General features: G+C 41.7%; 1 protein-coding gene across 1 annotated transcript; it reads left to right on the top strand.

Moving 5' to 3' along the window:
* The first annotated feature begins 466 nt into the window (after positions 1-466).
* Positions 467-24911, top strand: TASOR (transcription activation suppressor). Its single transcript, XM_066558080.1, has 23 exons — positions 467-914; positions 7052-7197; positions 8304-8396; positions 9240-9312; positions 10331-10422; positions 10763-10921; positions 11604-11731; positions 13081-13112; positions 13755-13860; positions 14281-14384; positions 14493-14596; positions 14821-14893; positions 15033-15107; positions 15480-16130; positions 17199-17635; positions 18513-18651; positions 19475-20373; positions 21059-21181; positions 21740-21899; positions 22482-22590; positions 22737-22915; positions 23002-23160; positions 23780-24911. Exons 1-23 carry the CDS (start codon positions 536-538, stop codon positions 24340-24342), a joined length of 4983 nt encoding a protein of 1660 aa, XP_066414177.1. The 5' UTR covers positions 467-535; the 3' UTR covers positions 24343-24911.
* Positions 24912-25783: the final 872 nt, after the last annotated feature.

Here is a 25783-nt window from a genome sequence, read left to right on the forward strand (position 1 = left end):
AGCACTCCGGCACCGGCGGGAGGGCGGCGGTGCCCCGGGGCGGGAGCAGCGGGTCCCGAGCGGTGCCGGTTGTCGGGAGCAGCGGGTCCCGAGCGGTGCCGGTTGTCGGGAGCAGCGGGTCCCGAGCGGTGCCCCGGGGCGGGAGCAGCGGGTCCCGAGCGGTGCCGGTTGTCGGGAGCAGCGGGTCCCGAGCGGTGCCCCGGGGCGGGAGCAGCGGGTCCCGAGCGGTGCCCCGGGGCGGGAGCAGCGCGCTCCCAACGGGCCCGTCCCGCCCCATCGGGTGGGCACTGCCCGCCCTCCGGCCGCGCCCCTACTTATAACGTGTGCCGCGAGCGGATTGGCTGGGCCGGGCTGGCCGCAGACCCGCCCCCCCTTCCGCCGCCATGTTGTGTGGTGGGGCGGGGGCGGCCCGCGGGCTGCCGTGAGGCGGGCGGAGGGCGAGTCGGGGCGGCGCGGGCGCTGCTGGCGCTGGGCAGGGGCGCTGTGCTGGGAAGAAGAGAAGGCGCGGGCTGCCGGGCTCGCTTCTGCGGAGGGAATGGCGGATGCCGTGATCCGCAGTGGCGGCGAGATGGAGCCGGAGCAGCATCAGCCGATGGAGAAGACCAGCGCGGGCGTCCTCGGAGTGGAGAGTAACAGAACAGGAGCCGCTGAGGACACCGCACAAAATGGCGGACGCTCTGAGAGCGCTGGGGAGGCGCTGCTGGTGGCTGCTGTTGCTGCAGAGGACAAGGTCCCCACAAACCTCAGCATCAGCAGCAGCAGCCAGCGCAGGAGCAGCATCTCGACGGCAAATGAACAGCAGCAGCCGCCCAGCGGTGTGCTCGGGGGGCCGCCCCCTCTCCCTAAGCCCTCAGAAGACCAGCAGCCTGTTAGGAAGAACTTTCAGATCCCCAGGAAGAGCAGAGAAAAGAAAGGTTGTTCCTTCCCTTCCCCTCCCTTTTCTACCTCGCTCCCCTCTCCATCCGATTCATCAGGCAGCTCTCGGACACCTCACACGGCTGCATGCAGACAAACCCCGCGCTGTGGAGGAGGCTCTGCTGGCTCGCACTCGCGAGGCTGCTGAGGAGCCGATTTTAGTGTCAGGATGTTCCATTCTTTTCCTACCCCTCCTCTTTTCTTTCTCACTTTTATTTTGTCACAAGGATGAAACAAAACCAAAACCAAAGCTCGGCTTGAATTTCAGACCTCTCCTTTAAAAGGAGGAGAAGCTGGATGCGATCAGGGTGGGCTTGAGTTGATCTCGGCTCTGCTTCTGGAGGTGCATTGTGGAGAAGATGTTTCTTTGGGATGCCGACCTCAGCGAAGATGGTTCGCTTTTCTCTTCCCCGACCTCCTCCCTGCAGGAGAAGGGTGTAATCCTGGTTAGGATAGACGAAACAAACCCAGCAGAGTTGTCCTTCTTCATTGATGATACGCAGAAGACTGTTCTTATCTGGTGAAAGTTCTTTGCCGGGAGAAAGGGAGCATCCCACGTTCTCGTGCCTCGCTTTGGAAGCGTTCTGCTTCCAAGTGTCCAGGGTTTGGGTTTTTTTGTTTCTGAGTAACTCTTCCTCTAAAAGCCTGTGGTATTTCTTGCTTTTCACAAGACTCCACTGGTTTCTTCTTAACTTTGTTTTTGTTAAGTGGAGTTGAAGATATGTCTGATTTCCTCCCTGAAATTTATCTTAGTTCTTGCCCTTTTGCAATATGGAGTCAGTAACTTAGTACATATTACAAAAATACTTGTTTGAATAGGCTTCTTGTTCTTCAGGAAGAGGGTAACATCTTAACTTCTTGAAATGCTTTCTTCTGTAAGGAAGAGATGAAGGTAGGTTTATTTCCTTATCCAGTCTTTTCTCTCCAGTAATAGACTAATTCCTTTTGGCAGTAATGACCCCTTTTGCTTCCTGGTCTTTCCCATTGCCACCCCACTCTGGGCTGATACAAGTCTGGCAGAGATTCATTGTAAAAAGAACTGGGTTGATTTGGAGAAAAAAGTCTTATAATTCATCTGACAGAAAAATACCTGGATGTAACTTGGTGCCTCATGAACAGTCGAAGTTTCTTGTGTGCCCCACCCAAATGTGGTTACACCCAAGTGTGGTTTAGATGTGTTTCAGAAATGTTTGTACTTAACCAACGCTATTTGAAGTTCCACTTTAGCATTTGGTTCCAATGTGAATGAAAACCTGCAAAATACCTTCTTAGGTCATCTGATTCATCATTTGCCTATGCTGAGCCATCTGCAGTGTGCAAAAAGTTTTGGATTGTGTAGTTCAAACCTCAGGCTTCTGTGGCCTCTAAGGTAGAAGAGGAAGCCATTCTTATCTTACTTCAAAAACTGACTTGCTAATGTCAAGGTCATTTGAGCCATTCTCACCTTTTTTCCTTTCAGCCTGCAGAAAGGCTCTCAGGTATTTTGATCATTCTGATGACTTGGAGCTTCCGAAGCTCTCAGAGCAGAACCTGCTCCATTCAGCCCGCGGTGCTTGCGGATTTACAGCTGTGAGTGTTGTTCTCACGGCATGGATTGCCGAACTGCAGTTTGAGGACAGCTAAATTGCTATTGGGATTTGTATTGTCATTTGAAAAATGATGCAATTCAGTCAGTTCTGCAACTGCACTGGAAATCAGCACTGGATCATCTGATGCCATAGGTAGTGGCTCTTGCAGCATCCTTATTGTTAGTGCTTAAATACATCTTGTTAAATTGCAAAATAATCTGAATGACACCAGTTCCTCTCGAGAGAGAGCTGTCTTGGCTTGGTTCTAAAGCCCAGCATGGAGCAATACATATGGAAGCTTCCTCCATCGTTCCTTGCCTTGCAATTGTTCTGCTTTTTAAGCCACCATGTCTTTCCTGGACATGCCATCCTGAGACACAGCTGCTGCCGTGATTGTCGAGGCTTAGCTGCTATGTACAGGAGCACCTTGTCCGAGGTGTTTGAGTTTATTTGGAGGTGGGTTTTTTGGTGGATTTTTAAGTATTTTTAAACACCAAAATGTGTTTCAGGAACAATTTTTGGTAGTGAAGAAATTAAAAATTGAATCTGGAAAGCACAAATGTAAGAGAAAATTTAAGCTTTAGCTTCTAAAATGTAAGAGAAATATCCTGAAAAATTAGGCTTTAGCTGCTTATTTATTTTCTTCAGAATTTGTCTTCCCTCTTGGACACTTAGGTAGGGACTGAAAGTCAACAGAAATCCTTTGTAATCTGAAGGAAAGATACTCTTAACAACTGTGATCAGTTTGCACAGAGAATTCTTCTGATTTTCTCATGCTTTTTGCTGGCATAGGAATTCGGGAAACAAATGAAAGAGAATTGGCTGCAACGTTATTTTTTTAAGGTGTGCCTGTATTTGTCTTCCTCCTTAGAAGTTCCTTGGAGGTTTGTTTTCTTGGTACATGGAGTTTAGCAATGGTGTTATGCTCTCTTGAGCAGCTTATCTGTCATTTGTCTTCAGGCCTTTCCTGGCTCTTCCAATTCAGTTGTCTGATCTTCACAGATTTCCAAGTTTGCTTGAAACTTGAGAGGTCCTTGATAGGATTAGGAAAGCAAATTTTAAGGATAAATCAGTGTAAGAGCACTTTTAACTTGCTGAACGATATGAGTGATCTCCTTACCAAATGATAATTCCACCAATGATGCTGACATTGCAGCCTTTAAGAGGTTGCTTGTTGGTTAAAGTTGGAGTTTCTTTCTGTCAAAGTAGCAAATAACTGCTGTTTCTCAGGCTGAGGGGGGAAAGGTCTTGCTTTTACCCATGAAACTCTGCAATACTTGCCTGAAGGTCTAGGTTGTCCCTTTTCTAATTCATCGTTTTGCCTTGTCTTCTGTCTTCTCGTTTTTCCTTTCTTTGGTAGAGATGTGCTCTGCTGTTGGCTTCACGATATTTCTGGGTGGAGAACTCTCAGCCCCTGAACTTGGTAACTATTTAGGCCTATTGAGAGCACAAGACATTTTGGGCTGAAAAAATCCTAAAGGTAAAAACGTCACAGTTCATTAACACCACAGATTTTTTGTTTTAGTCTTAAAAAATGAAGACTGAAAGAAATTGAGACTTAAAAGGGTGCTTCTCAATGGAGCTTTTGTAGCAGGAGCACTTGTGTGTGAGGAATGCTAGCATTCTGCCAGCTTAGCTGATCAGAAAAATCATTCATTTATTTATCTTCCCTTCAAACTTGGTTCAGGATTGCTCAAAGAGGATGGCTCTGTCTTCACATTCTGACTTAAAGCAACCAAACCCAGCAACTCCAGTCTCAGCTTTCTGAAGTTGAAACATCAGACAGCTGTGAAAGAAAAGTAGAGCCTCTCAGGCGTGACATGCATCCAAACATCCAGTCCAGTCCCTGTCCCCTGACTAGTACTTATAGCTAAACTCAATTTCCACCTAAAAATAATTACATTTGTTCCAGTGCCTTGGATAGAAGCTGAACAAGCCCAGAATTTATTTACTTATGTTTAGCTGTGCTGAACAAGCCAGCAAACCCCAGAACAATTGACTTGTATTATAAGGATGCTGCAGGTTAGTCCTTACTTTAATTAGTGTTTAATTAACCCAGGGCAGTAAAGGTGCAGTGTACCCCCACCAGCTGTGTACAGCAAGCCTGGAAGATGTGTGTGTGCTCATGGCTGCTCTTTGAAGTGATGGAGGACTGGGATGAGCTCAGCAATTCCATGGTTTGCCCAGGGGCACAGGCCTTGGTGGCTGCTCTACAAGGTCTAGTTTAGTTTTATTTATTCTCAGTTTTATTTTAGCTTTTTCTTGTTTCTGCACTCCTTCCTTGAAGTAAGGTACAGGCCCTGCTATGGTGACATTAACGTTTCAGACCATCACTGTCCTTGAACACCTCAGCTCAAGTGGGGAACTGAAAAGTATTGCCTGGCTACTCACCTCCCTGGGGTGGTGTTTCATGTTTTGATTGAGAACATGGAGTCTGCAGTGCCTCAAGTTCTGGAAGAAAAAACTGCAACAATCTTTATAACTTTTTTTTTTTCCTGTTTTCCATAATTGAATGATTAGGTAGGGTTTTTCCATACATGTGTTGAGCACTGAGTGTATACTAGTTTATGCAGATTCTCCTTACCAGGAGAATAGAGTGACTTGCTGGTTTAGGGCAAGTCTGTCTCAGCTTGCTCCCCAGAGCCTTCCACAGAGCAGAAGATGCTTAAACACAAAGAACAGCATGGTTGATGATATTTGTGTGAATGACAGGATCTTAATTAATGTAATAATGTGCCTCTTCCTAGAGTTGCATCTGGGAAAGTAGGTGAGACATTATGTCTGCCTTGGGGTGGCTCTTTCTAGCTCACCCTGCAGTGCTTTCCACTTGTTTGGGCTCCAGAGGAAGAGAGAGGCTCATTTTTACTGAGCTTGTGTCCTGGGGGAAGGAGGGAGAAGGGCTAAGGTGCAGTAAACACTGGTAGGAAAACAGGAAATTCAGTCAAGCAGCTGGCCCAGATAACCTTCTGCCTTAACTGCTGGTTTTGAGGAGCTGGCAGTGTGTGAGCCCAGATCTGTCTGCCAGGGAGTTGGTGTTGTAGTGTCCAAGGGATCCAAGGGGCTGGGGTGGAACAGGGGGTGCTTTCCCAGGGGTGTGTACCTGCAGCACGCTTCTGTTTTCTATTCTCTTTTCTATCTCTTTTCTATTCTGTTCATAAGCATTTATCTCTTCAGTACAAGAGAATTCTATTCACTCTCAGTTCTGTCTCCTCCCATTTTGCTGTCAGCTTTTGAAGAATGAAGGTGTGGTTACTGAAAAGGATGTTACATAAGTATGGTTTCTAAATCACTTTCAGAATTTCCGCTCTTAAAAAAATCACTTTCTCATTGTTGGTGTTGGAATCCTTGCTTGATTGCAGTTTGCAGATGTGGTGTTGCCTTCTAAAGTGTGCAGCTTTTACTAAATAACAGTTTGGTTTTCATTAGGAACATTTGTTTTATATTGAGGCTTATGCAGTAAATCTTTTCTGCAAATGAGGGAAAGATTGCTGCCTAAATTATACTGCCCTATTACTAAATGAAATTGGAGGATATACTCTGAAGATAGAATTAAATTTAATTTGTTGTTAGAGTAATGGTAGGTTGCTTTTTTGTTGTTTTTGTCTTTGTTTTGTTGGGGTTTTTTTTTGGTGAGATTAGTACTATTGTTGTTCCTAACTGTTGTAACTACAGTAAAAATTGTGCACTTCTGGTGGGGGTTTTAGAAGTTACTCTGAGGATAAAAACCACTTCTTGTGTAGTGCTAGTTGAGTTCCCCCAGAGATGTTATTTTCCTGGCCACTGCTCTCACAATCTGCACTGCCATCCTCTGCTGGCTCCCCCGGGGTTGCTCCTCTGATCACTTTGTCACCTTGGCACCCAAACACTGATAAGAAGCTCAGGGGTACGACTGCTGCCCTGTGGGAACTCGGGTAAAGGTTTTCCCAGGAGGGAATTTGTACAGCAGCACATGGAGGGCTTTCCTTTTAAAGCAGGTGTAGTAAGGGATAACATCATCAACCATGAACACAGGCAGTGGGGTCCTGGTATTTTTAGTAATAGGAGCTTCTTTGTCTTCTTTAAATAGGATTGGATTTCTTCATATTTAGCTTAATTGCCATAAGCAAACAAACACAAAACCTCATAATAGTTCTGAAGTGGGGCCGAGCTATGAAACTCTTGTTGAGGTTTTTATTAGGACAATTTGTTCCTGCTTCTTAATTAAAGGAGTTAATTAGTAAATTGCAGTTCTGAAAGTTTAATTACAGTGTTTTGCAGTACATATTAGATGTTTTTCAAGGAGTAAATTCAGACTTGAAGTGCTTCCCTTACAAACTTCTGAGAACTAGTAGCTGTTCAAGAGCAATATTAAAAAAACACAATTGTGATTTTTAAAAGATGCTATCATTCTAGGAAATTTTAACACAAACTTTTTAAAATCTCTATTTGCCAAGTGTTCTAGGTGTTTTGTGTTTGAAATTGAATCACAAACCATTTATTTTCATGCATTAACTGTCAGTGAACTGGAAACTTTTGGATGTTTTCACATGTATATTGGCACTCATTATTTTATTTCTTCTCTTTTATAGCACTCTTTCAACCAGTACTTCCAGAGTCTCGAGAATTTGAGGAGATTATAAACATTCTGCATCATTCCTACTTGGATCCGAATTCAGTGTCCAATTTCAAATACAAGAGAGCCAGCTTAGTTCATAGTGAACTGTTGGAAAAGGAGGTGAGTATGTTTGTGGCTTCTGCTTCTCAATAAGGTACCAGTCAAATGCCAGTGCTTCTCAATCTAGAGCCAGAGACCTGGGCATTATTTTCAGATATGCAGTTGGTCTTAAATTGCAAACTTGCATCCCTAGAAATGAAAGCAGCTATTTTTCAGGCAAGTTTATTACTGCATAGTTTTCAACTTTTGCCTGCCAGGTACTCCAAGAAGACTAAAAGAAAAACTGTATTTGTCACCAGTGTCTGTGTGTTTTTAGCTTTCAGAAATTTTCTTAATTTTTATTAAGGTATTTTAATAACCCAGAAATTTGTTTTAATGTCTTCTTTACAGGGCTCATGTTTCCTGTGAAAATTAAGATTAAAATATGTGTCTGACAGAAGTTTCCATAATCTCTGTAGTTTTGTTGTTTTCCAAGAAGTACTTTAACTAAAGTGGATTACTGGTCTAGTAATTGGAGCACCTTGGTTGAAGCCCCTCTGTTGTGCCTTATGTGCTGTCTCTTAAATCCAGCCTTAGCTTGTTCTCATCACTCTCAAATGAAGTTTTCATTCCCAGTGCCAAAGCTTCACATATGAAGCAATTGAAGAATATATAATTTGTTTGCTGTGATTATCATCTTGAAGTTATGAAGTAAACTGAAGCTTTTTCTGCTATTACATTAATTATTCATGGTTACAGCTGAGAAATATTGGTAAAAACCACCTCAGCAGCAGTGAGGTGCATCTGCAAAAATATTTGCACAGTGTAAGAGATCTGTCTCCTAAAAAGAGAAAAAGTCTTATTTCTGGAGTTTCAAAGATGTTGTGGGAGGCATTGGGCTGGATAGTTCTAGCCAGTTGTGCTACTGGATCAAACTGAACTGTTACTGCACAGGTTTGTTTGAGGAGTGTCTCTTAAAAAAACAAATACTTGGGCAGATTAAGCCAGTTGGATTTCCCACAGGTATCATGTTCTCGAAATCTAATTATAGCTTCCAGTGATTTCATTTGGGTTATCTTTTGATTATTTTTGTACACTTGGATCTGCTAGGGCATTAAAACACTGACACTTGAGTGTGGCAGCAGCAGTGTGTGTGTGCCTGTGCTCAGAGCTCTGTGTGTGAACAGTTCACAGAAAAACGCCGGGAGCTGAAGCGGGACGGGCGCCCCGAGGAGCAGCTCTCGGAGAGCCACGCCTTCCTCATGGTGGATCGCTGCCAGGTGAGCCCTGAGCCCGCAGGGGAAATGCTTTCTTAGCACTTGGGAGCTTCTGGGGCTTTGGGTTTTTTCACAATGGTTTTATTGACACAATCTTAAAGTTACTTCTGCAAAATTCCGCACTGGAAGGTGTAGAAGGATGGGAAAGGGTTTTGTCACCATTTAAATCCTCTATTCCCTGCTATTTAAGGTACTCCATTTACGTGACTGTATCTTCTCTGGTTTAGGCTCTGTTTTATAAATAGAAGGATAGATTTTCTGGATGACATGTGAGTTTTTATTTGGTTTTTGTTTGGGTTTTTTTTAGTTGAGAAATATTTTGTGCTTTCATTGCATTTGGGTTTTGGTGTTTTTTTCTTCTTTTTTTGGATCAACAAGGTAACCTGTAATATTAGAAAATGGACATTGTCTTCTCTGTCTCTTCTTTGATCATATACTTTTAATCAAAGTGATGGAAAGGTGATTTCTGTGCTTTGTCTGCTATTATAGAGTTGGGATTTCGTAAGCATGAGGTCATTTGACAGGTATACTTCTGTTTTAAATATTAAAATTTTCTGTATTAAAGGCAAGTAATATAAAGAGTGTTGAAGGTACAGGGAGAGTGTGATTTTTTAAGATACAGGTGAGTCTATGTAGCTGTTCCATATCAGAGTTCAACTTACACAGTTGAATAGTTTTATAGAGAATTCAGACTAGTCTTGCCTCTGTTTGTAAGGGTTGGGGTTTTGTTTAAATCTCAGTTTATATTCTGTAATTTATATTCTGTAATTGTCATTTATCGCTGTTTGTTCTGTTCATATCCTGGCTTTCCTTACAGACTTGCTTAAAAACCTCTGTTCTCTTTAGATCCAGAGCATATGTGAAAAGGGGCTGCAGGTTGGCCACTCCAAAATCACAATTCTCGGCAGCCCTTCCAGGGGTAATTATCTTTTGATTAGAGTGCTGGTTATTCAGTAGCAGTTGGCAGATAATGTGATGCAGTTGTGTCAACTTTCAGTCTTTTTTGTATCACTAACTGCAGCATTATCACAGCAAGATGTTTTTAACAAAGGAAACAGACCTCAGAACATTATTTCATAGCTCTGTTTTTGAGTAGTTCAGTGAAATTCCTTTTCCAAAGGGAACACCTAATTCTCATTTGGCTTTAAGTCAAACCAGTATCCCATGTCTTTCCAGGGGGCCCAAAGAGCTCATGCAGTGTGTGGCTGCCTGCCTCTGTGTCTGTGTGTAGGTGTGTGCATTCAGAGATACCTCATGGACACAGTAGCTCAGCTCAGTTTTGGTGTAGATAGAACTAAAATTCTTGAATGCACAAATCCAAGAAGAGCGTAGATAAATTGGAGACTTAGAAGAGTCACAAGATGTTAAAGTGTCTGGAGAGTGCATGACAGTAAGTTCCTTTTGCAAAGCTTTTCAAATAGAAAATTAGGAACTAATTTTGTCATCCTGTGTGAGAGGAACATGGTACAGAGGTATCATGAATATTGAAAGCAGACAATATGAAAGAATATACAAGTGAATATTGAAAGCAGAAGTAGGTGAGAGGTGGAGAACAAGGCTTTATGAGCATGTGATTTTTTACTGTTTAGCTGGTAAAGGGTCTGGAGCAATTTGCTCAAGCAATTAAATACAGACTTGGAATGAGAGGAACATAAAGCAAATGGATGTTTTTTAGAGTATCTGAATTCAGTTACAGTTCTTTGGTCTGAGGTAGTCAGCCAGACCAGCAGATGACAGTGTGTTTGAGGCTGTAAAATCTATGAAATAACGAAGTACAGAAAAGCACAAAATTATTTTACCTTTGCACTTGAGTGTCAATTGTATCTTTATTCTTTTGTGTGCATTGAGCTTTAATCCCATGTAAGGCTTTTTAAATCTCTAATAATGTTTTAACATTCAGCATAATGTATTTTGGTTTCTTTTTATACTCTTGTCAGGTGTATATATCTCCAAGTATGCTGATTTATTGCAGCCTAATCCTCTAGAATCTGGAGCAACTGGAGATGTGATTGTTTTTAAAATAATAAAGGTAATTTTATCTTGCTATTCTTGAAGGATTACTTTGCTTACTGGTAACACACAAGTGGTTTTAACCTAACTTTTAATTTGTGCAGTCATCTGTGTATAGAGAAACTAGACCTCTACTAGATTTAAAATCCAGTATTGATATTAAGCTTAAATAAATCATAATAAATTGTTATAGAAGGCAGAGGTATGTTGGCTTTTTTTGAAAGTATGAAAATAACGTACTTCCAGAAGTAGCTTTCTTAATGGCTTGTTTTATTTTCTCTTACTTTGTTTGGTACTTGAAGCAATTTGTCAGCTTCCAGGACAAAGTTCCTGCTGACAATTCTTCTGTTTTATTACAGGGAAAAATGAAAAGCATATGTGACTACAGTGGTACGAAAGCAGTGGACTCAGCTGTGAGGAGTATGTTGGATCCCACCCCAAACCACGAGTGTCACATTTCAAAGAATGCAGCTAAAGTCAACTCCTTGCTGGCTTACCGAGCCTACGAGCTCACCCAGGTACAGCTGAGCCTGTGCCACCTTCCTCCACAAAACCTTCCTAAAGAGAACTTCTGAGCAATGGAGAGAAAATGACAGGAGTTAGAACAGCCCCTGAGCTTCCCTGTGCAGCTGCAGCTGGGTGTGTGCAGCAGTCCACAGGTGCTGCATTAGAAATCTCTTACTGCCACAATCTGTTGCAGTCAGATTATTTCACCTAGTCTGCAGATTTCAGGATCCTTGCTTGAAAGCATTCTCTTCAGTATTAACTTCGTTTGTCTTCTGTAAATCAGTGAAATAGATGGCTAAAAAATTCATGTATTTTTTCATTTCTCATTGCAAATTCGCCTAAATTAACATTTTATATTGGTGATTGAGCTAAGGATAGACTCTAGAACTCATTGCAATATTTACTTTCCTCTGAAGTTTTTGGTTTTTATTAGTTAATACCTTCACTCACCAAAAATACTTTCAAGTAAATGTTGCATTTCAAGAATGTTTTATTCTTGATTCACTCCTGTAGGTACTGTCCCTAAGTGGTTAATAAAGGAAGGAGAAGATAAAAAAAAAATCTTAATTTATTGTATTCTCTAGTACATATGAAAGGAGAATTTAAAAACTTCTTTATTTTAAATGCCAGCATTTAAAGAAATGAATGATTGCTCCAGGCTTCTGATTTAACATTGTCCCTTCTTTTTCCCAGTACTACTTCTATGAATATGGCTTTGATGAGATCAGGCCAAGACCAAGACATGTTTGTCCTTTTGCTGTTGTTTCATTTACTTATAAAGATGACGTGGTACAAGGACCAAAATTTGTGCCCCCATCAAGGTAAGCTAGGAAATGAGTTGTGGAAAATCTGCATGTAGCAGGAAGAATTCATAGCTCCTGGCAGTAGCTTAGAATTGATTTAAATGAACAGTGCTGAAGTGAATGAATGTGTCACAGGGACTTAGTATAATTGAAGCCATTTATTATATTGAACAATAGTTTTTGAGAAATAAAAGAATTAAAAGACGCTTAAAAGTATATCAAGGGAATCGCAGAAGTTAATAAATAACCTAAAATACACTATTAGGAAGAACTTTGATCAGATATTTAGATAAGTTAATAAATAGCCTAAAATACACTGTTAGGGAGCCCTAACTTTGATCAGATATCTAGATAAGTTAATACATAATCCAAAAAAACACTCACAGAAGAAACTTTGGAATTAGAATATTTGAAGAGAAAAGCAGAAATGGAAGCCAATAAGTTAAAGTGACCTGCCAAGCCGTTAGAATCAAGCCAAGTACAACAGTAACTTCTGCCAAGCCATGGAAAGACATGCCAAGAATAACAGGAAACTGCCCAAATTAGGAAAAGCTTAAAATTTAACTAAGGAAGACCAAGAATTCCCGGAAGACTCCGCCTGTACTCCTGCCTACCTATGAATATGCATGTAATCCTTCTTCAAAATTGTATAAAAACCTGCTTTTGCGGTACATAATTCAGAAATCCATTTAGCGATTTCTCCAACGCGTTGCCAAGAAATACCTCCTGCCTATAGACCTCAAATCCAGTCTCTGGGCAGCTTATTCTCGCCTTTTGGGGCAAAATTCGGCATCATAATAAATACTTATTATACTAAATTTATTATACTTAGTATAACAAATACTTCTAATGCAAAGCAAGAGGTGCCAAAATGGGTTTTATGCAGCAGGGTGGCCCCTGTGGGAAGCAGTTTTGCTGCTCTTCCCACCTGCTTGCCTTTTGCCTGGGTGAAATCCACAAATACTGAGGGGTTTTACCTAAGTGAGGAAATTTGTGGACATAAAAGCATTCACAGCATTATCTTGCTTGGTACTCTAAAATAATATTCTGTATATTTTGTCTCTGAACCCTTCACTGGTGTCTGCTGGTGGAGAGAATATGTAGATGGCCAGTTGATCACAGATCCACTGTGATACCTGTGCTGGCAGGAAGATGTCCAGCTGTGGGGACTGTGCTATGAAATGCTAAAAGCAGTTATCAAGGTACCTAAATTAGTACAAGATGCTGCAGCAGTGATAGATTGAGATTAGAGTGGGAATTACCAGTCTTCCTATTTTGTTAGACTGATAAACTATTCTTAATGTAAAATTCAGTGGTCAGAATTCTCTCTTCCATCCTAGTCATTCTGTCTCTCTTCTTTTGTTTAGAGCAAACACCTTGCATGCAGATAGAAGTACAGGTAAGAATGAATTCCAGTTTTTGGTTTTATGATACAGACTGGGAAGGTTTTGATGATTTTCCCCCTGTAGTTTTATGTTTGACCAGTTTAGTTATGCTGAGTGTATACCTGAATTTTATCCTGCACCATGCTGGTTGCTGATACTGGATGATCAAACAGACACCTTAATGTGTATCTTCTTTTATATCAGTGTGAACCACAAGTGAACAAAATCAACAGTCTTTTTTCCCTTCTCTCCTACTTAGAGTGTAGTAGGAACTGATCTTCAGTTCCTGAATCTCCTGTTCAGTGGCACTTCAAATAATATTCTTTGTCATGCTTTGTTTTGAACCTCATTCAAGCAAAGTTAGTGTGTATGAAAGTGGTTGACAGTTAAGGTAAGGAAAGAGGATATAATTCCTCAGAAATTAGCATCAAGGGTGTGCTTATACTGACAAGTGTGGGTAACAAACCAACCTCCTTTGCTCTGCTCAGAGCAGATCAAAACATGACAGGGTTGATAACATCCTTTCTGTTGCCTTTTAACATTATTGTCTGGTGTTAGTATGAAAATTTCCCTATACTGATTTTGGAGATTCAGCAGCCTCTTTTTTCAGTCACAGAGTGGTTTCACTTAGGCTTCCTTTCTCCATCTTAATTTAGAGAAACCTAATGTTACATTGTGGAGGGGACAGCTTTGGAATAAAGGCAAACTTGTGTGCCACGTTTCCCTAAAATCAGCAGCACGACCTTTCCTTCCATGCAAGCTGTGAGTATTGCCATTTAGACAGTAAGTTTAAAATACTGCTCTATTAACACTCTTTTGAGTAGAAACTGCTGAGTTTTGGATATATTCAGATGCAAATCTGAAATACTGATTAAGTGCCTTAAATACATCAAACAAGAGTCGAGTCATGTATGTCCAGAATTTTCTTGAGCTCAGGCACACAACTGTCAGCATCTCTGCTCTTTAGTTCTGTTGTTTGTGGATTTGTTGGGTTTTTTTCCATTCAAGTGACACACACTCCTCTGCAGGAATAAACACCCCTGGCTCATGAGATAGTCCAAAGAAATTGTTCTTAAGGGCGTGTATTTACTGGTTCTTACTTTATCAGGAAGCATAGGAATATAGAAAGTAAAAAAAGAGGTCTTTATTTTTTTTTTATCTCCACCCACCCTTCTTCTCCAGTTCTGAGAAGCTTGAGGTTGAAAAAGTTGTAAGCATTGATCATTTGAAGCAAAAAATTTCACCAGCATTGTTCTTGAAAGAAACTTACCAAGAAAGAAAAGAAGGTAAATTGTTCTCATTTAATTTCTTTAAATTCAGAATTTTCAAGTTTTCTGAATTAGAATTTTGGTTCTTTTTTCCTTACACTCTCTTTCTCCCCTGTATCCTGTCAGTGTGGAAGAATGGCATGTACTCTAGCCTGTATGAAGTTGTGGAGAAGTCCCGTTCTGGGAGCCACTTCGAGGGGTTACTTCAAAAACTAGAGAAAGAGAAACTTGTGAGTGCAACAGATTTGACTATTCCTATTTTTTAAAATAATTTTACTAGTTAGTAGTTTCAGGCATACTACAAGATCCACAGTCTCACTGGAATTCCTTAGCTGGCATACTCTTAAGTATCAGGGCACTTCTCTGCCCAAGACAGAATTGTCTTACAGTCAAGAAGAGTATTCATGGTGAGCAAATGTCTTTGAAGCAGTTTGCTCTTTTTGCTTGAAAACAGGTCCTTGTGAAACCACTTGTGGACAGAGGATTTCTTATTCTTCTTTCTCCTTGGCAGATGATGTCCCCTTATGGTAAGCATACTCCGGGTTTATGTTAGAGTTGGGTTTGTTGTTTTGGCTCTTTTAGGGGGGTGGGTTTTTGCATACTAGATTGACTTTGGGTGGTCCTCTCCTTTTTACCTGTTTGTTTTGTTTTTTTTTTGTGTTCTAGACCACCAGACTGGACGGTCCCGTGTGCTTCATGCATTGTTTCTGTTTCCAGAGTCTAGAGGTGTCATTAACTCAGGTTTGCTCACTGCTGTGTGCAGGTTTATTTAAACAGAGGTGATATTCTGTTGAAGATCTTGTAGTCAGTCAGTGTGAACTAAGAGTAACAGTTTGCATTGGTTACGGTCATGGTTTTAGTGTTTAGAAATACTTGTTTGTTCACAAAAGCAAATGTTGCATGTTGTAGGTTCACTTCTTCATATTTGAGAAGGTAAAACTTGTTGAAATTTCTTGATAGAGCATCCCTGGCTTCTGAATTACTTATTCGTGGTCATTCCAAACTGTGTTTCACCCAGCATGTATTAACATAGAATATTGCTGACTAGTCATCATTTATTTGTAGCTTCGTGGTTTGATTTTAATTGTGGATTCCCTTTTCTCCTTTTGGCAGCACAAAAAAATGGTCCATATGGAACACAGAAAAATTCACCTTCCATGGTTTTGCACAAGAAAAAGGAAATCATTCCAGAATTCACCAAGTTGGTTCAGTCTCTGCATTTTGCTTTGTACCAGGCCCGTAAACACAACAGTGAAGATTGTAATGCTCTTGTGGACAAGTACATTCATGACTACTTCAGAAAACTCTACCATGGCCCTGGAAGAGGCAGAGAATTTATAGTTCGTGAGTACTCAACACAGCTGGATGACAAAAGGTTTCTGTACCCTGCCCCGAGGTACAAAGGTGACATTGGCATGCGCTTGCAGAGCTACCTGTTCAATTGTGAGGCCTATCAGCTCCCCGTCTCCAGAGCCAGGGAGCTGCTGGATAGAAACCGGAGACCCCAGCGCTTCAGCCCCAGCTCAGATTATGAAGCCACTGCTGCCAAAAGAAGAGTGTCTCGTGCTGGAGATGATGATACTGAAAGACTCAAGGATCTCATTAACTTGATCCAGTGTAGAAAGAAAAATGTAGGTGGAGATTCTGATTTTGAAGACCCCAGAATTAGGAGTGGTCTGAAAAGAAAGCTGGAAGAACAATCTGGAAATTTGCAGAAATACCTAAAAATGAGTGACTCTTCAGAGAATATTTGTCAATGCGAAGGTAAGAAAGTCTTTGTTTAGAGTTCTTCTTTAAACATTGTTATTCAGAGCATATTTAATACTTAATCATCACAGATTATCTTTTTGCATGCTGTGGTAGTTTAATGCACGATGGTTCATTGGCCTGAGATCTGTTACTTTATCTAATAGAGAACTTTATCTAATAGAGATAAAGTTTGTTTTTTGCAGGTTTCCACTTTTTAGGAGATAAGTTAAGGGGAATTTTCCTGGAAGTTGCTTTTGTTTAGCCTCTTTGGAAAGAAAGCAGACTTCTAAAGAGTTTACTTGCCTGGGGAGCTGTCCAAAGACTCTCTAATACAGAACACTTAGCAGACTTGATATTGTCTTTTGTGGAGTTTGACTTTGCTGTAATTCTTTGTGTCCACTACCCTATTTCATACCTAAGAAGTTTTGATGGAAGGGAAGAAGCATAGTTCAGTTTTGAAATAGCCATTTGAAATAATGTGTGTTGTGGGACAAAGGAAACAACCTAATAAGATTAAATAATTCTCTACATGAAATTATCTACATCCAAACCTGAGGCAAGTATCACAGATACCTTCTGACTTAAGGTCTGCCAGAAAAAACCCTTTGATTTCTGTTTCCCTGACCATTTTCTCAAGGCAACTATAGAAGCCTCCTGCAAAAGGGGGAAATGGGAACGGGGTGACACAAAGAAGAGGGGATTTCCATCAAGCACCAGTCACTCTGGTCTGTGTGAATCACTGGAAGATGAACTGATCTTAGCTGCCCTTAGTTGTCCTCTTGAGGGGACAGAAGATACTCACTGCCATGTAGGGATGAAGGAGGCAAAGGGTGGACTTTATGGCTGGGATTCCTGCTTGGTGAATTCTGTGAACCTTCAAAGGTCTTTTGAGATTGACTAATGATGTAGAATATGTGATGAAAGCATGTCTACATTTTTGTTAAAATAAGTGTGTGTACATACAAACTGATGCTAAAGATTGAGACTGTGGGTACGTGGCAGATGTTTGTGGGGAGATCTGGTTTTGTTTTTATTTTAAGACTGAGCAATGGATTCCTTTTCCCCTCCTCACCCTCTCCTAAGGTGGCAGAACCTTGGATTCCCCACAGTTTGTGTTCCCAATGAATCCTGAGCACGGTGGCCACGAGGGTGACTTCAGGCCGGACGTGTCGGACGCTGCGGCCGACCCGGAGGGGCTGGTGCGGGCGGTGCTGGAGACGCTGGGCCCTGCCAGCCACTGGGAGCCGGCGCTGCTGCAGGCTGTCACCCAGGCCTTGGGCTTGGCCGCCGAGGACGCTGAGGAGGCTGTGAGACAAAAGTACGAGTATGAATCCATTGCAGCTCAGGACAGAGAGGGTCAGGAGCTTCCTAACGCTGCTCAGGCCGACAGTGTTCCCTTCAAGGACCCGCAGAGCCCGGCCGTGCTGGAAACGGACGTGCAATGCTTGGCCTACCCCGTGGATGTCAGTCTGCAGCTCCCACCCAACGAAGCACCCCTTGAGCACACACTACATTTACCAGTAAGTGAAACTGCCAAGATGCTGACAGTGAAAGTACTGTTTTCATAAATATGAGACTGAATGAAAAAAACATTGTTTTTTTACAGAGGCAAACACAGATAGGTACTAATTCTTCTGTGAAGCTTTTCTGTTTGGTAGGAACATAGGTGGAAATTTTCTCCACTCTTAAGTGTGTGTTCACGGTTCATTATTCTTTTTGTTATAAAAAAGGAGCAGAGTTGAAGAATTCTGAGCATTTCACTGCATGCTCAGCTCTCTTTGAGTGACTTGTTGGTGCAGTGCTGTATATGAGTTCCCTTGTGCTTAGGGATCACAGTACCCTAGCTTAGCCTACAAGAGTGATGGTTCCATGATCTCTGTTACTGGTACTTCCACACAAAGTCCAGTTCCTAAGTCACAGAGCAGCAATGACTTTGTCCCACGTGTCATCTCTGTGCTGTTTTGCTTCTACCCATCTGGGATGTGAGATGAAATTGGCTTTTTTAAGGGCCCAATACTAGTTGTAGGCAGTGCCTCGGCAAATTTATTATTTAAATTTAAATTATTTAAACTGTATTATTTAAAGTGCCTCCTGGCTTTAGTCAGGTATCAAGACAACAGCCTGGAAAGAGTGAGGGAGCAGCCAGTTGTCCCCTCCCTTCCCCTTGGGCACCCCCAGCTTCCATGCAGTAAGAGCAGTGCTCAGGACTGCATTAGTAATGAGAGACCACAGAAGTACCTCGTGGAAATGTTTCCAGCTTTAGACTGGATTAGATTGATAGCAGAATTGCCAGTGAACTCACTTCTTCCTGTCAACTGCTCAGAATGTAAAAACTTAATAGTGGGCAAAACCAAAAGAAGTTGTTTTGAGATGAGCATTTTGTTGCTTGTTTTTTAGGATGCAGGCACTGGGAGTACCTTTGAAGGCTGCAGTCCCTGTCCTAGTGCACCTATAGAACATGGCTATCTCAGGCAACCTCCCTGCTCAAATAATGTAGGGGAAGTTGGAATGCACTGGAAACTTATCCCAATTACAGGTAAGATGGATTTTAACTCCTCTGTTCCTACAACTAGTGAATGAAAACATATTCTAAAGGTTTGTGCCTGGATTCATACATCCATTCTTGGATCACATGTTGGTACACAAGCACATCTATAGCCTGTGCAGTTGTTTCTTATATTTGATTAATACAGAAATCTGGATGAAAACAGATACTGGTGGAGAATATTGGTTTGGCCTCATATTAACACAAATTAGAAATGTGAATGCTTTAAAAACAAACACAACTATAGTTTTGAATATGGATGGTGAAGAAGCTGAGCTGGGGTTATGAGGGTCTTTCAGCACTCCTTGCAGCACCACTGAAGCTGTGTCAGTAATCAGTCAGACTGATATCCTCCCCTTTCCAGAAAAAAAACTTGTTTTCACTGTTGCAAGATCTGGTGCAGCTTGCAGTCCAACTCCACCAGGTCATTTGTGTCTAAGCTTTTTAAAAGTGAGCATTTTAACCTAGTAGCAAATGAAAATGCTTGAATAATATGTTGCCCTGCTTGATTTCTAATTTAATTTTTAATTTGTAATGAAGGTATATCCTATTGTGCTACATTATCTCTGGGAAAACTACTTGTATTCTGCTTTTTCAGCAGACTTGGACTGTGCTGTTTGACTGTCTTAGGAGCTGTTAAATGTACTGTGCTTCTGTACCTCAGCAGACTGTAACACTTGAGTATTGGGGTTGAAGTTGGTTGGTGGGGTAGGCATAACAGTAATGCTGTTACGGGATTTGGAGGTTTTGGTGTATCAGCTGTGTGTCACTCTCACACATGAGATGATGGTGATGATGAACTCTTCTTCTGTAGGTCTGAAGTCACCAGAAGAGCCACTGGAATATTTGCCACCAATGGATGCACTTCCTAATGACCCCCGGGTAAATAGACAGAGAAATTCTGATTATCAATTGCCATGCTCTCCATTTGCAGACACACAGAAGGGGACAGCAGAAGATGGACATTACACAGGACAAGTGGAGAAACTTGAAGATCAGTATGAACTAACAGATCAACCTTTTACAGCTAAGCATTCCATTAGTGCAGTAATAGAGACAACACTGTTAGAAGAATATAAGCTCTTTGCAAGAAAGATTAAAGAAATTTTGCAGCAAAAAAACATTCCTTATGTCAGTGACATGTCCACACCAGTCCTTTCTGCCCAGGAGAGGATGATGAGACTTTCTGAACACATCTGTTTGCAGGCATCAGAGATTTCTGTCCAAGAATACGTAGAGAGCCTGATTAAGAAGCTGGACAGTGTCATTTTGGCTTCTTCCTGCGTGAAGCAGGCTGCCCCAGTGTATTCTAGTCCTGAAGCCCTGGAGGTGGTGGTGGGCAGCGCTGCCCCTGGCGCTCCGGCCGCGGGCAGGGACAGCGGCACAGCGCTCCCCGAGCCGCCCTGCGATCACCCGGGGGAGCAGCCCCCAGCAGGCCTGGCCCTGGCCCAGGACACCGCGAGCCATGGCAGTGCTAAAGCAGAGGAACAGACCTCTGCTGCTGCTGATCTCAGGGAACCACCTGAAAAGACTCACAAGTCTCCTAACAACTTAATAAACATTTCAACTCAACCAGATTTTTCTGATTTGATAAGCAAGTTAAAGCCTGAATTATTTACCGGTTTCGTCCAAATAATGGAAAATGTACAGAAAAACAGAATCCAATTTTATATTCATGAAGAGGAAGAAAGTGTTCTCTGCAGAGAAATCAAGGTAAAGCTGTTTCAGTTCAACCTCTCTCTACTGTCAGAACAGAGTGTCTTTCAAATCCACTTGTATGAAACTGGACACACTTTGACTGTGACAGTGAGTTGTGAAAATAGGCTGTCCTGTCCCATTTCCTCACTGAGCTTTGGTGGTAGTCTTGCTTATATTTAGCTTTTACGTAAGTCTTTTTCTTTGAGCTGGAAAACAGAACAGGCTGCAGGTTGGTCCTTTCTGAAGATCCTGCCGGGGGTGGGCTTACAGAAAAAAGGTGATAAGTGAAGAAATGTGATAGCTACCATTTTAGAAGGAATGTATGAAAAGTCACTCTGTGTGCTTTTGGGTTTTTTCCTCTTCCCCTCTTATAGTAGAGAGAACTTTGAGAAATCACTATGCTTCTGTGACTTAAATGTGTAAGATGAAAGTTGTAAACTTCTAGCCTTCCTTGAACACTGGGGCAGTTTGATACTGTCAGTTGGTTGTCTGTGTGTGATTTGATAAGAATGACTGAGTTGCTGAAACAGCTGCTCTGTGTTGCTGCATCCTTCTGATTAATTTATGGGAGGGATAAAGCAGCCAGTCCCTCTGGGATTCACTGAAGTGGAAAACCTTTTTGCTGTGGGTGTCATCTGGGCATTGTTTCTACCAGACTACCTGTTGACTTTTTCCTTGTCTGCTCTCTCTGTGGTGGCAGGAATATCTTAGAAAGTTAGGGAACACAGAGTGCCATCCAGAGGAGTTCCTTAAAAGAGGAGATAATTCAGAGAAACTGTTGATCATTATCCAAAATGAAGACATTGCCAATCTCATCCATAAGGTATGTCCCACGTAAGGAACTGTGAGCTACAGAAACCTGTTGGCAATAGTGAGAGGAGCTCATTTGGAGCAAGGCTGCTTTCTTCTAACAGCACAGCATTCAACAGTACCCTGTGTTTAGCTGCTGTTTGAAGAAACAAAATGGTTGTAGTAAAAATGGTCTTGTCCAACATTTACTCATATCTTCTTCCACCACCATGCACAGGCTAATGCATAGTTATTGTTAGTAGTTGTAAAACTGTGCAGAGGCCTGAGTAGTTCTGGTTCTGTGATGCTCTAACAGGAGGTGAAGGCAGCTTTCAGATGACCTGAGTTATTCCTGCCAGCTTAAGACCCTGTGCTGGACAGAAAGTAAAATTACTCCAAGTGCTCAACGTCCATTTACCATATTCCTGTAATGCTCCTGAGAGAGCACCTCCCTAGGCAAGAGAAGGAACAGCAATTTTTTGAAAATGTGTTTTAATGTTTGGTGCCTGGCATTAGTAGATAGCAGAGTTCTGTAATTCCTTGTTCTGTGTGACCTGTGCTTACACCTCTGATTTCAAATGTTTTTCAACAGATCCCTGGCCTGGTGACTCTGAAGAGGTTCTCCTGTGTCAGCTTTGCAGGGGTTGACAGTTTGAATGATGTGAAAAATCGCACTTACCATGACCTGTTTGTGTCTGGGGGTTTTGTTGTGTCGGATGAATCTGTCCTTAACCCAGAGTCCATCACTACAGGTAGGTGTGATCCTTGTGGAAGCTTTAGAACTAAAACCCTGACATTTCAGTATGTGAGAGGTCCCGTACTCACCACAATAAAGGATCAGGTCTGCCAATTTTTGTGATTTCTTTGAGAACTTCAGCTATTCCAGTCTCTTTCTCAGCCCAGTGGCGTTGTTGAACAACACATGAACAGGGAGATTTTGACTTCTGGTTGCATTTCCTTGTGTAGTTATGTCTGTGGAGCCTTTTATTCCTTACTACTCCATCCACAAACATGCTGTATATACTTTTTCTTCATTTGAAATTGAATAGTTAATGAAGTTACAATTTTTTGAAATATTTTAGCAAGGCAGATTGTGTATGCTGAGGTCAGCTTTTAAATACCACTGCTGGGCACCTGAGGTACAGAAAGGCAGTTCAGTTTTATGATACTGCTGTTGGCCAGTCTGCATGGAATAAAACTTTGAAGTGAGTGCTGTTTGTAATTGTGTGAATGTACTGTGATGAAAACAGGAAACAGCTTTTTGTATACACTGAAGCAGTATTTTCAGTCTACATACCACAGAATTTAACTTTTATTTAATATCTCTACAACAGATAAACTAAAACAGTTCCTGACATTTCTGGAGGATCTCAATACCCCAGATGGGAAATGGCAATGGAAAGTCCACTGCAAAATACAAAAGAAATTGAAAGAGCTGGGGAGGTAAGTAACGTTCTATAATAGCAGCTGTTCAAATGCTTCAGCTTTCATTATGCCATCCAAAACACTTAAATAGAACTTATTTTTGTCTGTTGCTATTTAGACTGACCATAAATTGTTTCTAACAGTGAGCTTTCCCCCCACTGCAGGATGAATGCCAATGCCCTGAACCTGCTCACCCTTCTGAACACCTACCAAAAGAAGAACTTGGTTGAGATTCTGTCTTACCATAACTGTGACTCTCAAACTCGAAATGCTCCAGAACTTGAGTGTCTCATCAGGCTTCAAGCTCAAAACATACAGCAGAGACATGTTGTCTTCCTAACAGGTAAACCCCACATTTGTGAACACCTCTCCCCCTTTTTTGATAACAGGTGCTAAATATTAATACAAACTCCTCTTTTATGTATTTAGAAAAGAATCTCAAGACGCTGTCGAGTTACGTTGACAATGGCATCGTGGTTGCTGCTGTTGATGACTTCATGCGTAACTTTCAAAGTCTTGTGGGGTTTCACAACTCTGATACTGAGCAGAACAACCTTGCTGCTGGCAGTGCTGGCCAAAGCCAATCAGGTGAGGTCAAACACACTTAAACTTTCCTTCCTGAAGTGCATGTGTGGGGTAGAGGTGCTGGGACAGTGTGCCTTGACTCTGCTCAACAGCCACTGCAGCTGGCAAGGAAAACCCAACTCTCAAAGTGTTTGAAATGGTGGGGGAAGAGCAGTGGGGATGGAGACCTTCAACACAGAAGTACAGGCTAACGTGGTATTTGAGGCACTAGACAGGGCATCTGTTTTCAGGATAAACTTGTCACTACTGCTTTATCTACTTAGAGTAGATAAACTGTACTGAGATGTCAGTAATTGTACTCCTTTAATTGTCTGATCAAATACTCACCTGCTGTGTAACTTTAGATGCTGTTTTGACATTGTCCCCTTTGGAGCTGGGAGCTGGGATTTCCCAGCACTAAGTATGAGCACGGTGTGCAGAAGCTTTTAGCACCAAGTAACTGGACACTCCCACAGAGGGTTAAGTGTGTGTGTTGAGTAAGTGAACCCGAGTGGCAGAAGACCAAGACCTAAAGTGCTGTTGGACTGGCAGACCTGAAGTGTAACACTGTGAGTAGTGTATGGCCTTTTTAACCAAAGTTTATATTTCAATAGAATAGAACTTTCTCTCTCTTTTAATGTAGTTCTTGTAGAAAAGGATGAGAAGGATGAGGAGGACATGTCTCTGGATTCAGGGGATGAATTGTCAGAAATAGAAATCTGCAGTGGTGCCTCTAAGTATGATACTCATGTGGAAGCTTTGCAGACAGAGGCCAAGGGCCCACATGGAGTAGATGCTAAAGCAAGCTGCTTATCAGTTACAGAGTTACCTCCTGAAGCACAAACTGGCCTGGGGGAAAAGACTTACAAAACTGACTTGGAAGAGAAGCAGCCAATTACTCCAGTTTCTACAACATGCTCTGCTGAAGGAGAAAAACACAATGCAGTTGAACAAACTCCTTTCAGTAACTTCCAGGTTTATAGCAGACAATTAAACATGTTCCATCAATTCAGCCACTTCAGTGTCCTCACTCATCAGACTTTTCTGGGAACAACATACCCAATTTCTCCTGCAAATCAAAACCAGGAAGGGAGCAATTATTTTCTATCTGCCTACAATCAGAGCATGGATACAGAAAAGTCATTATCACCTGGTGGCTGGGATAGCTGCTGTGATTCTTCCAGGCCATATTCAGAACAGAAATGAACTCTTAAGTCTCTTTTTCTAAGTTGCTGTGGACTTCTCTGTTTCTAAAACGTTGGATTAATGATATCTATTTTATTCTGGAACAAAATGTTTCTTGTTCTTGTTATATCAGATGTTTTCATGTTCTATTTAAATCCCTGATGGCCCGTCCCTGTTGGAACCATCTGAAAATTTAAATAAATACATATATTTTTTAACGTTTACTGTACTTGAATTATCTTGTTTGTTAGCACTTTTAAGTTTCTACATTTGTATTTGACCTGTTACCTAAGCTTCAGTTTGAGGTCTGTTTAATGTAAAGCTGAATGTTTGCCTAAAATATGTGAGTCTTTTTTTCTTAACCACGAGAGTATCCAAGTCATGTTTCTTTACGTAAATATTAAAATTAACGTATTTATTTGACATGGACACAAATTTTGTACAATGTTTTTACATAGCTCTAAGGTAGTGTACTTATTTTCATGACTACATACTGGATTTTGGCTAAATACCTCAATTAGAGTAACCAATGGTGCAGTTCCATTACAAAAAAAGAAATAAACTCTTAATGCACAAGGGACTTGCTAACAGATTGCTTTGTCTGTGGTTTTTACATTGTTTGCAAAGTGCTTGAGGAACTCCCAAGCTTGGTTTCATGCCCAGCAATTATCTGTGTGCCTCACTTGGTGCTCTTTGCCATTGCAGCACCAGCAGTGTCCTCCCAGCTTTTATCTGGCCACTGTGATTACTGTAATGAGAGAAGGACAAACCTTCATGTAATGACTGTGGGAATTCAGTTTGCAGCAGAAAAACCTCAATCCTCTCCCACTTCAGCTTAATGATTGCTGGGGCTTTCAGGCTTTGTTTTTAAAATTTGGTTTTGTTTGTTTTGTGAACGAGCACTGGGGTAAGTCCAGTTTTGTCTGTTAAATTTCACATCTGCTGCGTTTCCAGCCTTTTCCCCCCAGCGATTCTCTCCCTTTGTTCTGCCCCAGGCTTGCAGAGGCAGCAGCTGTGGAGTGGCTGCATTGCTCACTTACCTGGGACTCCTGGCTTTTAATGCTCATCCTCAGGTTGCCCAAAGTCCTGTGTTTGGGGGACTTCCTGCTTGTAATTTGATTTTAGTGCTTTTCTCTGGGATGTGCTGTTTGGTACCAGGTGAGTGTTTGAAACTACAGAACTCTAAATCCACAAAATTAATTGGGACAAAATTATTGGTTAAAAAGGGCAGTTCTTAAAAAACAAGCAAAACCCATAGACTTTTGCCTGAAGTTGATTCTTCCCCTCTATAGAGAGTGGATTGATTTATTCAAGTTAAGAACCGGTACCAGACTAGTGTAAAGCTTCTCACCCTCCCCCAAGCATGGCAAGTAATTTTTCTGAAAAAAGAACTCCCTTTTATCAATGAATTGTACCAGATTGTGTAATGAACACAGAATCTGGGAGTACTTGAGTTGATATT

Source organism: Molothrus aeneus, chromosome 12, assembly GCF_037042795.1.
Source record: "Molothrus aeneus isolate 106 chromosome 12, BPBGC_Maene_1.0, whole genome shotgun sequence".
Lineage (NCBI taxonomy): Eukaryota > Metazoa > Chordata > Aves > Passeriformes > Icteridae > Molothrus > Molothrus aeneus.